Genomic DNA, 15,666 nt, shown 5'->3' with positions numbered 1-15,666 from the left:
CCTGAACTCTGCAGGGAAACACAACACACCCACAAAGAAAGCTGCCAGAAACCTGTCTCAAATTAAATCCTATACCTTCCAAGTCATTAAGAAGTGAACTGGTGATGTGTTGAGATGTAGCAAAAAACAAAACAAAAGAAGCTTTAGCCAATTTAGGAAGTGAAGCCTGAATTGCTCTGCATCATTGCCACCATTACATTGCACACCTGTGTCTCACTCTCTGTGATGAATGGTTTTGATAAAGCAGCATGGCTTGGTGGAAATCAATTTAACAAGAGTGAGACAGTATACCTGATGGGGCCTCTGTCACTGTGGCTCAGCATGCTAAGACACAGCTTTCACACTACTGTGAAAAGTAAGCTGAAAACATATGACAGGCCACGTTCCACTGAGCAATAATGTAAGTCATAGGTTTTGTGTTTTTAGAGAATGAATAAGTTGAGACAATATTGAATTGTCATTATTAAATTTCATAAAACAGCTAAGCTCAGTAGAAATGATTCATACAGCTATGAAGTTATCTTCTTAATTTCATATGAGGGGAAAAAGTCCTTCACATTTTTTCTGTATAAATTCAAATTACTTATTCTCAAATTATAGCTTTCACCATTAATGATAAAATTACTACAGCTTGTTATTCTTTTTTATCCCTCTTCTACTAGTATATATTACTACTTCTACAACTCATATTACTACTGCTACTATTTTTTCAGATCAGTACTATTGCTACTACTATCAGAAAACAAAGAAACAACAACAAATTACATGTGAAAAAACTTGATTGATTGATTGACTGACAAAGGGGTGGACAACAAAGTGGACAGTGTTGTTGTCTTAAACGGTGGACAACTAAGGAGTTAAGGTTTGTTGTTGTGTGGTTTGTCACATGAGAGAATCAAATAGTGTGAGTATCTTACATTGGCCTTAAAGAGAACCTATGTAACTTTTAAATGAACAAAAAAGTACATTCTCCCTCGTAAAAAACAAAAGTTAGATTGCTAAACAATACAAATAATGTGCCACACCCACACTAACTTCCATTTTGGCTGCTTCAGCCTATTTTCCTGAAGTGGTTGGGTCCGACCGCTATCCAGGTGTGCGAGCTGCAAGTACTGTTCCATCTGTGTTACCAAGCAACAAAGTGTAAACAAAGGTTGAGAGGGAAAAGCAAAGACACCTAAAACACACTCCATAGAAATGGGGGGTGGTAGTGCAGCATTTCATTGTTTGCCAGCCACCATAAAACAAAAAGAATAAGAAGGAAGGGAAGGAAGGTGACCGCAACAAACATGTCAGAGAAAATGCAACAGCCACCATCCAGTGGAGCTTTGAACGTTACAAGTAAGAAGACAAAGGGTCAGCAGGCCAAAAAAGGAGTAAAAGAATAACCCTTCATGCAACAATAACATAATGGAAAGAGGCAAAGCAACAGCTGGGTTTCTTAAAGAACAACTAAACCCCCAAACCACCTTTTCAGCTGAAAACCAATGTATATGGTTTGGTAGTACTGTTGATGGCACAATCTTATAAACTACGCAGGCATTTTTAAATTTGATGAGGTTTTTCCAGCTGAACAGATTATATTTCTTTAGAATATGGCAATGATGAAAACTGAATGGCTTCTGTGCTTTTTTGTATAATGATTACAGTGGTTTTAAAAATGATAATAATAATACAATTTTATTTATAGAGCACTTATCAAAACAAAGTACAAAGTGCTTCACAGAGAGAGAAATAAAATATCACAGTGAATTATACAAAATATAAAAAAGAATAAAATAAACAGACAATTTAGGTAAAATCAGGATATGCTTTCCAATAAAAATGCGTTTTGAGAAGAGACTTAAAAGAAGACACTGACTCAGACAACCTAATTTCTTCGGGCAGGTCGTTCCAGAGCCTTGGGGCCCTGATGGCAAAAGCTCGGTCTGCCTTAGTTTTCAACCTGGACACAGGAACAGACAAAAGACCCCTTTTTGCTGATTTTTGCAGTATTTCTGAGGTGAAAAAACATGATTGGACAAACTTAGTGATATGTTGCTCAAAACATAAATTGCTATCAAACAGGACACCAAGATTTCTTGCAACAGGCTTGATATGTGACAGGTAGCCAGTAGATGGCAGTATTTGTTTAGTGATATTTTGGGGCCCAAAAACAAGGATTTCTGTTTTGTTTGAGTTGAGCTGAAGAAAATATATCAACATCCAATTTTTTATGTCAGACAGGCAGTCCTGCAGAGAACTCAGCATACTAAGGTCAGTGGGCTTGACAGGGAGGTACAACTGTATGTCATCCGCATAGCAATGAAAAGACATACCATGTCTGCAGATCACCCACCCAAGGGGAGCATATATAAGGAGAACAGAATTGAACCTTGAGGCACACCATAGTTAATATGGGAAAAGGATGACATAAAGTTAATAATGGCTACACAGAGTCCAGAGAAATGGCATGTTCTTGCATGCTTCACAATCCTATTATAAAGGAGTAATAACTCTTTCATAGACACAAAGTGGACCTGGACACCTGATTTCTTCCATCTGCATTCTGTTTTTCTGCATTTCCTTTTACAGCTTTGAATACTGTCATTTATCCATGGCTGTTTTCTAGTCTTTGAGTTTGGTCTATTTTTCAGAGGAGCTATGAGATCTAAAGTTGAAGAACACAGGTAGCTAAAAGAATCAACCAAATCGTTGGTGTTGGAGGAGTCAGGAAACACATTGCCAGGAGAATTTTGAGGCACTATGCTCATGAAGGACATGTGCGTACTCAGAGCAGGATAAGATAGTACTAGCAGCCTGAAATTCACTGTTAAAAACAATGCATAGGTGATCAGATACAAACATGTCCCACAGATAGTATTCTCAGACCAAGACTAAGACTAGGTCTAAAGTGTGGCCACGGGATTAAGTTTGGCCAGACACATGTTGTTGAAAGTTAAAAGAGTTAGAGATATTTTAAAAAATCATCAGTGAGAGCATTAGAAGACTATTTTAAGATAAAATCACCACAAAGAACAATTCTATCATAATTTAAAACAAGACTGGATAAAAATTAAGGGAGTTCCAACAAAAAGGAGCCAGCTGGTTTAGGGGGGCAATAAATTATAGCAAATATGACCGGAAGCGGGACACCGAGTTTAAACATGAGCACAAAAATCATTGCAAGCTATGAGCTTACATTTTAAATGCTTCCTATACACAGTAATAAGGCAGGTAATTGTGGTCGTGGTGGTGGCACCACGACCACAATCCCTAGGGTGGCTAAAGCAGTCATAATCTGGAAAGCACAATTCAGCAGGCTGTCGAGTGTAACAAATTATCAGATAATAGGTGATGTGGGAGAGAACCATTGAATGGAAGTATATCTAGGCTGCCTCAATTGAGAGGAAGTTTCTGGTAAACCTGAAATTTACCAAATTGAACTTTACTTTATTACAGACCATTTTTATGTGGGTTTTGAGGACAAGATTTGAATCTATGTGTACTCCTAAATATTTGTATTCTCAGACAACTTGTAGCCTGAGATGAAAATATCTTGCTCTACATCTATGCTATGGCCTTTGGAGAACATACAAACAAGTTCAGTTGGGCTGTGGCTTAGTGGTAGAGTGTCGTCCACCAATCGGAAGGTCGGTGGTTTGATCCCGGCTTCCCCCATGTCGAAGTGTCTTTGGGCAAGACACTGAAACCCAAATTGCTCCCGAGGGCTGTGTGAGTGTGTGTGTGAATGCTTAATTAGTTTCTTTGAACTGATGAGCAGTTGGCACCTGCCATCAGTGTATGAATGTGTTGAATGGGGTGAATGTGGTATGTAGTGTGCTGTGAGTAGTCGGAAGACTAGAAAGGTGCTATACAAGTACAGTCCATTTAACATTCAGTTGCAAACAACATTGGTGAAGTCACGATGTGACTTCAACATGACAGCTGTTTGCTTGATTGCAACATCTTCTGCAGTTTTACTGTGAGTAAAACTGTATCATCAGCATACATTATGATATCACATTTTCCACACACTGAAGGCAGATTAAGGTACATAGGGGGTTCAATTTATTATTATTGGTTTTTATTGATTATTGATTTTGACAAGTTGGGAGTGGAATGAGAGATAGAATTTGGTAAAGTTGAGAGATTCTGTGGAAAAAATGACATGGAGTAGTTTATGCAGTAGGATGATATGATTAATGTGTCAAACGGCATCCATAAATCAAGGAATACGGTCGTAAAAACCCCGCCTTTGTCCACTGATGCCTTAACTTTTTCTATGAAGTAGCATGTAGCTGCTTCTGTCAAGTGATTAGCCCTGAATCCAAATTGCATTGGGTGCAGTGGGAAGGAGCTATTGTTGAGATTGTCAATGATTTGCTTGGCAGCCACACAAATACCTTTGATTCTATGGGTAAGATACTGATGGGCCTATAGTTGGAGGTCAGAAGGGGGTCACCGTCTTTGAATATAGGGGCCACAACAGCAGGCTTACATGAGATAGAAAACCTCCCTTGATCCAAAGAGGTATTAATGATACAGTATGCGTTAGTGGTTTAATTATGGAGGAAATCATCTCTTTGAGCATGAGTAAATGTAAATGGGCTGTAGTTGTATAGCGCCACTCAAAGCGCTTCATACTACATATCACATTCACCCACATTCATACACTGATGGCAGGTGCCAACTGCTCATCAGTACAAAGAAACTAATTCAGTCACAGACACTCACACATCGGGAGTATCTTGCCCAAGGACACTTGACTTGGAGAAGCCAGGATCGAACTGCCGACCTATTAGTGGACAATCTGCTCTACCTCTATGAAAGTTCTTTTGCAACCTCCATCTCAGGTACCGGTCTTAGTGCTAGTGCCTGGTCACTAGTATTAGCAGAAGATGCAATGCTTTGCTGAACTGGGTTATGGTAGCCACTGACTCAACAAAATAATGATTGAGGGCCTGTGCCACATCAGCTGGACTCTGTAGGAATGTCATTGACCTTTAATTCAAATAGCTTTGTTATATTATTTTGACCTGTTAATTTTTTAATCGACTCCATATAGCTTTTGAGTTACCGTAAAAATTTTCAATGATTGTGATGAAGAAGTCTGCGTTTGCTTATCTCAGTTGTCTTATTACCCTGTTTCTTAGCATTGCAAATTTATGCCTATCATGGGACAGCTTTGATTTTGTGACTATTTTTAAAGCACTGTCCCGCTCCTTCATTAATTTTTGGACATTATCGTTCACCCTGAGGAGTTTCTTTTTAAGTTTCATCTTAATTGAAAATTCAATGATCGTCAATTGCAATTTTTCTATAAAGTTTTGACTAGTTATTTCTACATCATTTTGAAGGAGTAGATTGTCCCAGTCTAAGTATTTTATTAATTAAAAGGTTAATGTTCTTGATATGATATATATTATGATCTGATCAGTTATCGTATTGTGTGATCTTATTGTGTGATCTGCTTTACTCGATCAGTAACGTAACTTTTGACTTAACATTTTAACAGCTTCTGCTATGCACTGGTTACTATGTTAAAGTGGCAGTTTAGTGATGAGATTACATCTTTCTTTTATTATTGTTTGTGGAATCCAGTATCCTAATGTTAGGAGGGTGACTGCTACAAAGTAACAGGAACCTTTAAAAGAAGAAATAACACAATATTCCTATTACAAATGAAACGTTAATTGATATGTAGTCAAATGTACCGTTGCTCAATTAAGTACTTTCAGGAGTTTCACTCCTACAGCTTTACTTGGTCTGGTATATGACCAGTAGCTTATGGTGGCTTAATGTTTGCTAATATTAGCAAACTTTAGCTAGATATTGCTTTTAGCTGACAGTATTGCTGGCTGACACTGAGTTTGCTGACTTTATGACTCTTCTCTACTTGTGCTTCTGTTGCATTATGTTTAAACATTTACCCTTATCCCATAATTATAACTTGTGGTCATTGTTCAGCAAATGCTACATGGTCTTGCTTTAAAAGCTGAACATAAAACTAAAATGTTGCATGCTAGTAATGTGTTGTAATCAGAGAGATTTTGGAATCACTTCAGTTGCTTGCTCATTTTGAGCTTACTTGTCAAAGCATCCCAGTAAAAATAAAGGGTATAAACAGCTGGCTGATGGACTCATAAGACAATGTCCCTCAACTCTGACTGGGAAATAGACTGCCACTTGAGAATGTAGATAAAGGCACTGTTCTGTCTTTATTCCCACAGAACAGCTCTGCCACAGTTTTCTACATTCAACACTAAATGCCCCATCAGACATAAAACATGTAAAATATAGCAAACTGAAGTTATCAGATGCTCATATATCAGGCTTTCATATAATGCTTATTTATGACAAAAATCAGCAGCAACTGAACTGTAATACAGGTAGGTTATGACACATCATCAATGACTGCACTCTATTTGTCAGTAATAACACGGGTGATTATAAACACAGTTAGAACAACACTTCACAGGTACACGCTACATAAACAGAATGTTATTGAGAATAAAATGCATCCAGCTTGGAGCTATACATCATCAACATCCCACTTGCTACATCTGAAACTGGAACTGAACAATCTTATGCAACACTGTCCCTGTTCAGCTGTCCAGAGCTCTTTTCTCTTATTTATTGTAACACAGTCAGTACATCCTCAGTCTTTACACTGAGCCAAAATGAAAAGACTGTCATGTAATAATAAGGGTATTTTATCAAATGAGCCTCATGTTATATGATGTTAAAGCCTCAAACAAAGCCTCACACAACAAGTTATATATGTGTTGATTCTAATTTCAGTGAAATCATTGAGTCAAAGGGCTAAAAAGCTTATTTTAAAGGTTATAACTTTAATGAAAATATTTACTAACACTTTATAGTTTAATTCATATAACCCAAAAAAACTAAATCTACATTAAAAATGTAAAGGCTGTCAACCGTAGGGATTTCAAAAGGAAGATATAACTGGAATCATTTATTTTTCCGGTCTAGTATTTAAGATGTTTTGGACTGTATCGGAACAAGTTATCAGCTCATTTGATGTGATTAACAGCTAAGGTTTTTTCAAGCTTCTTTGCTCTTGTTTGGATTACTGCTGATGTCTGGATTTCACTCTTACTGGTCCAAATATTTTATGACCACCCTCCAGGAGATGCCCCTCATAACCCACTTTATAAAGGAACTTCACTTCTTTGGTGTAATGCCATTTATTGTTTTTGCTAAATATATTCACAGAATAAATCAGTTTTTGGTTAAAGCTGCTGAAGACTCTTCCCTCTTGTTCAAGCAAGACACTTGAACTCTTCTTTAAAGCCACTATGTGTTGGATTAGAAAAGTTTGTGCTTTTTCATCATCCAGTGGTAGTATCAAGACTGAAACTGTGGCAAACAGTAAGGCTAAAAGCAACACATACTCAGCACCCACTTTAACTGGGAACATCTTGTTTTTCTACAAACAAAACTGATGTCATCAGAATAATTTTAAAGAGCAATATAACATCTCGTTTTAGCTTGAACATAACCATTGTTGGGACCTCACCACATGGGGGACAAAGAAGAGGCCTACATTTAGATATAAGCCTGAACAAAGAAACAACAAACCCTAAGGTCTGGTAAATCTCACCTGAGTGTGAGATTTAAGTTTGAAACCAAATCCTGAATCCCTACTAGATGAGCCCCACTCCTGTGACACGGCCATGACGTCACCAAGCCCATAAAATCCAGCGCATCGGTTTCGCCATTGTCATTCCACGGCAGGTTGCTACAGGAGGCAAGCTGCTTTAATCAACGTTGAACTTTAAAATTCCCTAGGTGAAGGTCTTAACTCACTGGATGAGAAATGTTTGCTGAACACATTTTTGGATTCTGAATGAGATTGTTATACACGTAACAATCTCAAATACTTGCAGAAGGAAGACACAGATTGAACCATTTTCTTCATGGAAGAGAAGCCCCGCTCTCTTCCCACTAAGTTGACTTTGCTGTTTTCCTCCGCTGCTGCCTGAGGACCAGCTTTTCTGTTGAACCCATCGACAGAGCGGTATCTCATCCACCGTCTTTATCCGAGCCTTAGAGACTCGGAGAAGATGGCAGACGCCACCACGTGGGTGGCTCGTCACGAGGTGAGAGCGATCCAAGTAAGAGCCTTGTGTCTGGGCAGAGATTTATAACTGTGTGTTATTGTAACCTGAGCTTCATTGTTGTGTGATTTTGCTGTCTTGGGGAGGAAGAATAAATTGCGTCCTCCAGTTTTGGTTCTTACCCCTTTGTTTTAAGCGGGCCATCATCTCGTGCTGAGCCACCTACGTGGTGGCATCCACCATCTTCCTCGAACCCCCATTCTCCCACACACATACTTACACACACATACACATGCTTGCACTACATGCTTGCTGATTGTTGTATGCTTTCATTGTGTTTAGAATAGATAATAGAGGTTTATTTATAAAGAGGTTTATTGGCTGAAGTTTATTGATTATTTATTGGTGCTAAGTTAAATAAACTCTAAAGAGCAGTTGCCTGTGGTTATTTGTTATTTGTGACGGTCAGTGCTTGGATTAATCCTTCGCTCTACCTTGTTAGTGTAAAATAGTTATTAAATATTGGCATTTTTAAGTGGAAAGCCCCTTTTGAGACTGTATTCACGGTCTGGTTGTTGGTCCCTGATCCCAGGGTGGTGCGCCGTATTTATTAATCCTTATCAATTTTATTGATATTAATAATTGTATTAATAGTGAGACATATCTTTGATATTTGCTAATAACCAAACTTGCCCTACCAGATTCCCAACACTCTTCACAAATTCAAAAACACATGCTCCACCACCCCCCGCAGTAACCCCACAATCCAGCTTCCATCTTTCTGTCCTCCTGACTTTCTACGCCAACATGTTTCAGCATTTTCAGCCTTGTTAATGCCTAAATAATACATCTGGAGGTCATTCAGAATTTATAGAAGTGTATTTGCATACATAATTCTGCTTATACAGGCAGGCAACACCTTGCGTTTCTCTTGCGCCGTCTGAAACATCATCTGACATGCAAAGTGACTCCAGTTCCCCTGTGTCTCCACCTTCACTAACAGCCAACGCTGTGGTTTAGAACCATTTGAACTGCTTTTTTGAACTGCTAGCATAGTTAAGCGAGGCTTCAGCAGATACAGCAGAAGATAAGAGTGACAGAATAGGTGATGTGAACGAGTGGTAGGAAGGATGGAAATTTGCCCCAAACTCTACAATACTGATCAACACTGTACATTACTAGTTCAGCACTTGTAGTTTCTAATAATGTAGTTTTCCTACTTTTAGCACTTACAGATGCACGCACTCAATTTCTCCATGTCTTGCAAATTAAAATTTTATACTCTAAACACTGCTGACAGTTGACAGGGGGCGAGAGAGTGTAGAGGGGGTATGTGGCAGTGATTGTAATGTTTCCTTTTACATCATAGATTTCTCACAGTTTTGAGAGAACAGAATTCCTGGATTTTCTCTGGAAAAGGGCAACAATTTGGTCCAAGACTAGGATCAAATGATATAAGATTGTACACATAATTTACTAGCTAAAAAAAGAGGATTTTGTGTTAAGTTACTCTTTAAAGATCCTATGATCACATATAAATGCTATACACAGTGGCTTTAATATAACCTTATTTTCTATATACGTATTATACCTTAAAGTTATCTACATAAATATTACCAGTTTTATTTTGCCCACAACAGTCACGCCAACTCATACATTACATGACTGGATGAAATGTTAGCTGAAGTTACTCCAGGCCTTAAAGCTAAACTAAAACCTCAGTCAACACAACCCACCAACCCAAAATTTATTCTAAAAGTTGTTGGTTGAAGCTTTTTGGCTATCTTGCCACTGTTTTATACACTTAACCAAAACCTCATTCAACACAACCTCATTATAAGCAGTTTCCACCCTAACACCTAATGAGTTTCATATTAACCATTCCAGCCCATACCTGATTCCATGAACTCTTGGTTAAAGCTGTTCCAGGCCTCTTTGCTCTTCTCCAGGTTCTCCTCCATGACCTTGATGTCAGCGAAGGGACAGTTGCATTCTGGGAAGCGGGGAGAGCACCGGCACCAGCAGTCGTTGTTGTGGCAGAGCAGCTCGCCCTCCGAGTTGCACGCCACATAGCTGAGGGCGGCCTCCACAAAACGCCCACGCAGGAACTCTGGCAGGACATCTTGCAAGCCTTGGAAAAAAAGAGAAAGACATGGTAAGGTATTTCTTCATTTTAATAATAAAGTGTTCTTTTACAAGCTGGTTCCACATGCTTTCACATGTTATTTTTGTAAGGCTGAAAGTAGAAACGTTGAGAATGTGGAGCTGCATTTTTAGCCTTTGAACATAAAATGAAGGAATTTTTGATATAACATTGTAAAAGTCAAATCTTAGCATAACATTTGTACTCATACCATTTTTTTTAGGGTTGTAAACATTAATTTTCTACACATATGGGTGTTTGCAGCACTGCATACAGTATTCCTTGGAATCACTGATGTTGGATGGAAATCTTGTTTTAAAAGGCATCTTTTTACAAATTGCAATTTAATGTTTCTTTAATGAACATACATTTTTAACATGAATTTCACAAATGATGTCATGTATTCACAGTCTATGACACTAAAATGACACCTCTAATTCAAGCTCCAGTATATACATCAGAATACAAGGTACTAAAATCCTTATCTGCAGTACAGCCTATGTACCATCATTTAATATTGCATAGAGGTACTGACATTAATAACATGTCTTATCATGGTTGAGGCCAATAGAAACGACATGTGCAAAGACAACAGCTCATCATCTGGCTGTGTCTATTGTGTGGGGTGCTCTTGCCTGAAAAGAACAGTCACTTAACCAACTTTCAAATGGCTCTCTGTTCTGCTGATTGGTGAAGAGACTTGTATATGTGTGGTGGTATTATCACAAGGGTAAGAAAATAGGTTGTTTTCTCCAGAGCAGTCAGCTTCTATCATTTTCAGTGGCAGCTCTTTCAGCAGACACTGTAGGTGCATTTACAATAAGTTTAGAAGCCTGCCCAGGGGCATATTTTGGTAGTTTGGGAAGCTATCAGTAGCAACTGTCACCTAGTCTGCAGTCACCATAAACAGCCTGCTGTTTCAACCTGCCATATACAGGTTGTTTCCTATCTGCAGGTTTCATTATTTCTTCTTCCTGCTGTGTAATGGAGACACTCAAATCATCAGAGGTTTTTTTTACAATATGCAGAGATGCCATTAAACTTTGTCCAAGGTACTCTTTATAATATTATTTACAGAGACGCAACAATTCCCACCAAGAGCAAGCACTTTGGCAACAGTGGCAAGGAAAAACTTCCTTTTAAGAGGCAGAACCAGACTTAGGGTGGGTGGTCAGAGAGAGAGATAGAGAATGTACATTGCAAATTCCACATAGAATTTTATAATAATAATGTAATGGTAGTGATAATATTAATAAAACAATAATAGTAATAATAATGATAGGAATAAAAATGATAATAATAGTAATAAGACTAATAATAAAAATAGTAGTATAGTTGTCGTGCAGGAACATGGGAGCAGTAGAAGGCCTTACAGAGACCCAACAAATCCCACCATGAGCAAGCACTTGGCGACAGTGGCAAGAAAAAACTTCCTTTTAACAGGCAGAACGAGACTCAATGGTGGGCGGCCGTGTTAGGTTTTTTTTTTTTTTTTTTTGGGGGCAATGTAAATACCACCTAGAATTTAAAAATAGTAATAACCGTCGGTACTGCGATGACAACGACATCCAAATATTTCAAGGAAGCAAACCGCATGGCGACCAGGCGTACTCCACCTCCGATGGAGGCCAAAGCAGATTTGAGCCCGCCCGAAAAACAGACTGATGCGAAAGTGAGCCTGGAGAAAGTTTTCGCTGAAGTTACAAAAATGAGTAAGACCCTTCAGGTAGTTGCAGCGGACACAATCGCTATCAAAGAGACAATGATTGAGTTAAAAGATACGGTGAACGGGCTGCAAGTCAGGATGGAGGAGGCGGAGGGCCGTATTTCACAACTGGAGGACTTGACAGGGGTAATGGCGTCAGACAAAGATGCTGAAGAAAACAAGTTAAAAGTGTTGTGGGATCGTGTTCAAATGCTTGAAAACCATAGTAAGCGGAACAATGTAAGGCTTGTGGGGCTGAAAGAGAAGTATGGGATGAACGGCACCCTGGAGAGATGTGTGAAGAAAGTTTTGAGTGAAGGCCTGGGGATCGACTTGGAGGGGGAATTCGAAATTGAGAGGGCTCATCGTATATTGGCCCCCATGCCGATCAGCGCGGGAGAAAGTATTGCGAGCCGCGCGAGAGCGCCGTGGAATTGAATGGGAAGATGCTAAATTATCCGTATTTCCCGACATGACGAGGGAACTGGCTGAAAAAAGAAAGATGTTTCTACCTGCCAAGAAAGCGCTCCAACAGCTAAATGTGAGGTACACGCTTGCTTTTCCCGCTATCCTGAGATTCACCTGGAAAGGTAGAAACCGTAGTTTTACCAGCACTGAGGAAGCGGAGCGTTTCATCAGCACTTGATGAGACATAAACAGATATGCCCTTTTAAGACAGTAATGCTTACGGATGGTGAGGAACATAAAGTCAACCATGAGTAGGATTTAATCGCGAGTGGGTTCTGAGCTTTAGATGATGTGCTGCCCGAGCAGCGGGCAGCTGGACAGCGACAACCGGCTGCATGAGGAGTGACCCGCGGACCAGAAGGAGTTATTTTCTGTTTTTGCTTTTCTGTTTTTTTGTTTTGGTTTGGAGACCGGAGATCGGTCAGAGCTCCCAGTTTGCGTTTTACGGGAGCACTTTATGTTACTTAATTGTGTTGGTTTTGTTTTCTGTAATTTTTCTATGAAAAAAGGTTCAGTCATGACAAAGTTTACTATTAAAAATTTGTTACTATACTTGCTAGGTTGCAATATACATATAGGTCTATCGTTATATACACAACAGTGGTTTTGGCATTCCCCATCCCATTCTATCTGTTTATTTATTTCCCCCTTGATATTATATAGTGCATTATGGTAGGGAATTATATTACATGCATGTCTTGGAATATAAAAGGTTGTGGGAATCCTATTAAAAGAGGCAAAGTTATGGCTTATTTGATACATAATAAAGTGGATATCGCATTTATCCAGGAAACACACTTTAAAGGGGAAGAGGCTCTAAAATTGAAATATGGATGGGTCGGACAGGTATTCCATAGCTCCTTTTCCAGCAAGCGGAATGGCGTTGTTATACTAGTGAACAAGAAATTAAATTTTATCCTGATTGGTGAGGTCAAAGATTGTGAAGGGAGAATTGTCTGTGTACAGGCCCAGATAAACAGTATCACAGTGGTGTTGTGTAACATCTACGCACCAAATATAGGGGATCCTAGTTTTTTCTATGAAGTAAACAAGACCTTAGGGGAAATGGAAGGTCAAATAATCCTGGCCGGAGATTTTAATCAAGTTTGGGATGCTTTTCTAGACAAAAGTAAATTTAGTAACCAACCGCATCCTAAAGACAGAGTAGCTATTCATATGATGAGTGAAGATAATGGGTTAGTGGATATTTGGCGTCTAGTGAATCCGCACGAGAGGGAATATACCTTTTACTCACATTGCCATAAATCCCACTCCAGAATTGATATGTTTCTGATCTCGAATACCTTGACAAAGCATGTTACACATTGCAAAATAAATGCTATCGCTTTATCAGATCATGCCGCTGTGAAGTTAGGCATTGATATTAACTGCGATAAAGAGAGAAAAGGCAGATGGAGATTAAACACTTCACTTCTATCACATGAGGCCTTTAGTTTATCGTTAAAAGAAGATTTACAGTCTTTTTTTGAAATCAATACTGGTAGTACTGATAGAAGATCAACTGAATGGGAAGCATCTAAAGCATATGTAAGAGGAAAGATAATAGGCTATGCATCTAAACGGAAAAGGGAGGACCTGGACAGAATACAGGAATTAGATAACAAAATTAAGAATTATGAAAAAGAATTATCCAAACACTCAAATCAATTGTATCAAGATATTTGTAAATTTAAATTTGAACTTCAGGAAATGTATAATAAAAAGGTAGAATATGCCTTATTTAGACTAAGTCTTTACCTCATTTAATGGAGACGGTTCAATCCTATTCTAAAATGTCTGGATATAAGATTAACTGGACAAAGTCTGAAGCTATGCCTATATCCGGAATATGTAATGCAAATGTGCTAACTAAATTTGGCTTCAAATGGATCCTATGGTAAATTATGCACCACTTTTACAAAACATAAGAAATAATCTGGACAAATGGGGGAAAATCCAGTTAACTTTATGGGGGAAAGTGAATATAATCAAAATGGTGGTCTCCCCCCAGCTTAACTACGTGCTTATGATGCTACCACTTACAACACCACAGTCGATTTTTAATCAATATGATATAATGGTGGTGGTATAATGTATGGCTCTGTCTTGGCCATACAGCCCTATTGAGCGTCTATCTCAGTGTTCAGACATAACCACTAATCCTATTATGAGGCATTCCAGAGAGGTATCGGCGAAGATTCACAAGATGCATAAAATATCACAATGTAAACAACCATACTCTTCCTTGTGGCATAATTTTGTTATTTGTATCGGGAAATCACCTTTGTACTGGAAGAAATGGCACATGAATGGCTTATGCACTATAGCAGATTTATTCGAACAGGGTGTGTTTATGTCCTATAATAACCTGGTACGGAAGTATGATCTGAAGGGAAAAGAACATTTCTGGAAATACCTACAAATTAGAAACTGTGTTTCTACAAAAATCCAGTACACGGACGGAAACCATATCTTGGACTTCCTAACACTGCCTCATTCCCAACAAAAAGCCTCTGTATTCTACAGGACGACCAACCATGTGCTCAGCAATGTCTGGACAAATTTAAAGACAATATGGGAAAAGGACATTGGGACTGTTATTGGGGACGAAGATTGGAAAAATATTTTGTCAAATGCAGGTAAATACGTAAGAGAAGCCAGAGGGCAATTTACACAGTACAAAATTATACACAGGTTCTATCTGACACCTCTTAGACTAAATAGAATGGGTCTGACAAATAATAAAGCTTGTTGGAAATGTCAAAAAGACAAAGGTACTTTTATCCACTGTATCTAGGAGTGTCCAATTATTCAGCCTTTATGGCAAAAAACTCTAAATTTTTTGAGTAAATGGCTTGGAACATCAATACCATTATCACCAAAACTATGTCTACTGGGAGACAGGGAGCAGATACCAAATATTTCAAATAGAGAGTTCGCAGTGATTATGGTGGGGGTCTCTGTGACGGCTAGAGTCATTTTGAAACACTGGAAAACTCCCAAAACCCCAGAATTAAAAGAATGGGTCAATATAATGACAAAGACAGCCTCGTGTGAACGTTTGCTTTGCAAACTACATAATAAGAACAGAGCATGTGTACCAGTGGGTAGCCCTATCTGGGAAGACTTTTGGTCCTATGTGACGCTATCTACCCATGTGACACAATAACTTTGACTTCTTATCATTTTGCACTACTCAAATGCCCCTTTCTTTTTTTCTTTCTTTTTTTTTTTACTCATTTTGTATCTGCTTATTTTTGTTGATTGCAACCACTGTTTATACATCT

At 38.6% G+C, this 15,666-nt stretch overlaps 1 protein-coding gene across 1 annotated transcript in view; it reads right to left on the bottom strand.

Annotated features, from left to right (window-relative positions):
- Positions 1 to 15,666, bottom strand: part of brinp2 (bone morphogenetic protein/retinoic acid inducible neural-specific 2) — a 277,419-nt gene that overhangs the window by 75,630 nt on the left and 186,123 nt on the right. Inside the window, exon 6 of the mRNA XM_044219849.1 lies at positions 9,958 to 10,194. Coding sequence (XP_044075784.1) covers positions 9,958 to 10,194 — 237 coding nt within the window. The remainder of the gene's footprint in view (positions 1 to 9,957; positions 10,195 to 15,666) is intronic.

This window comes from Siniperca chuatsi, linkage group LG13 (assembly GCF_020085105.1).
Source record: "Siniperca chuatsi isolate FFG_IHB_CAS linkage group LG13, ASM2008510v1, whole genome shotgun sequence".
Classification (NCBI taxonomy): domain Eukaryota; kingdom Metazoa; phylum Chordata; class Actinopteri; order Centrarchiformes; family Sinipercidae; genus Siniperca; species Siniperca chuatsi.
The sequence above is the reverse complement of the archived record's forward strand: the minus strand, read 5'-3'. Positions and strand labels throughout refer to the sequence as shown.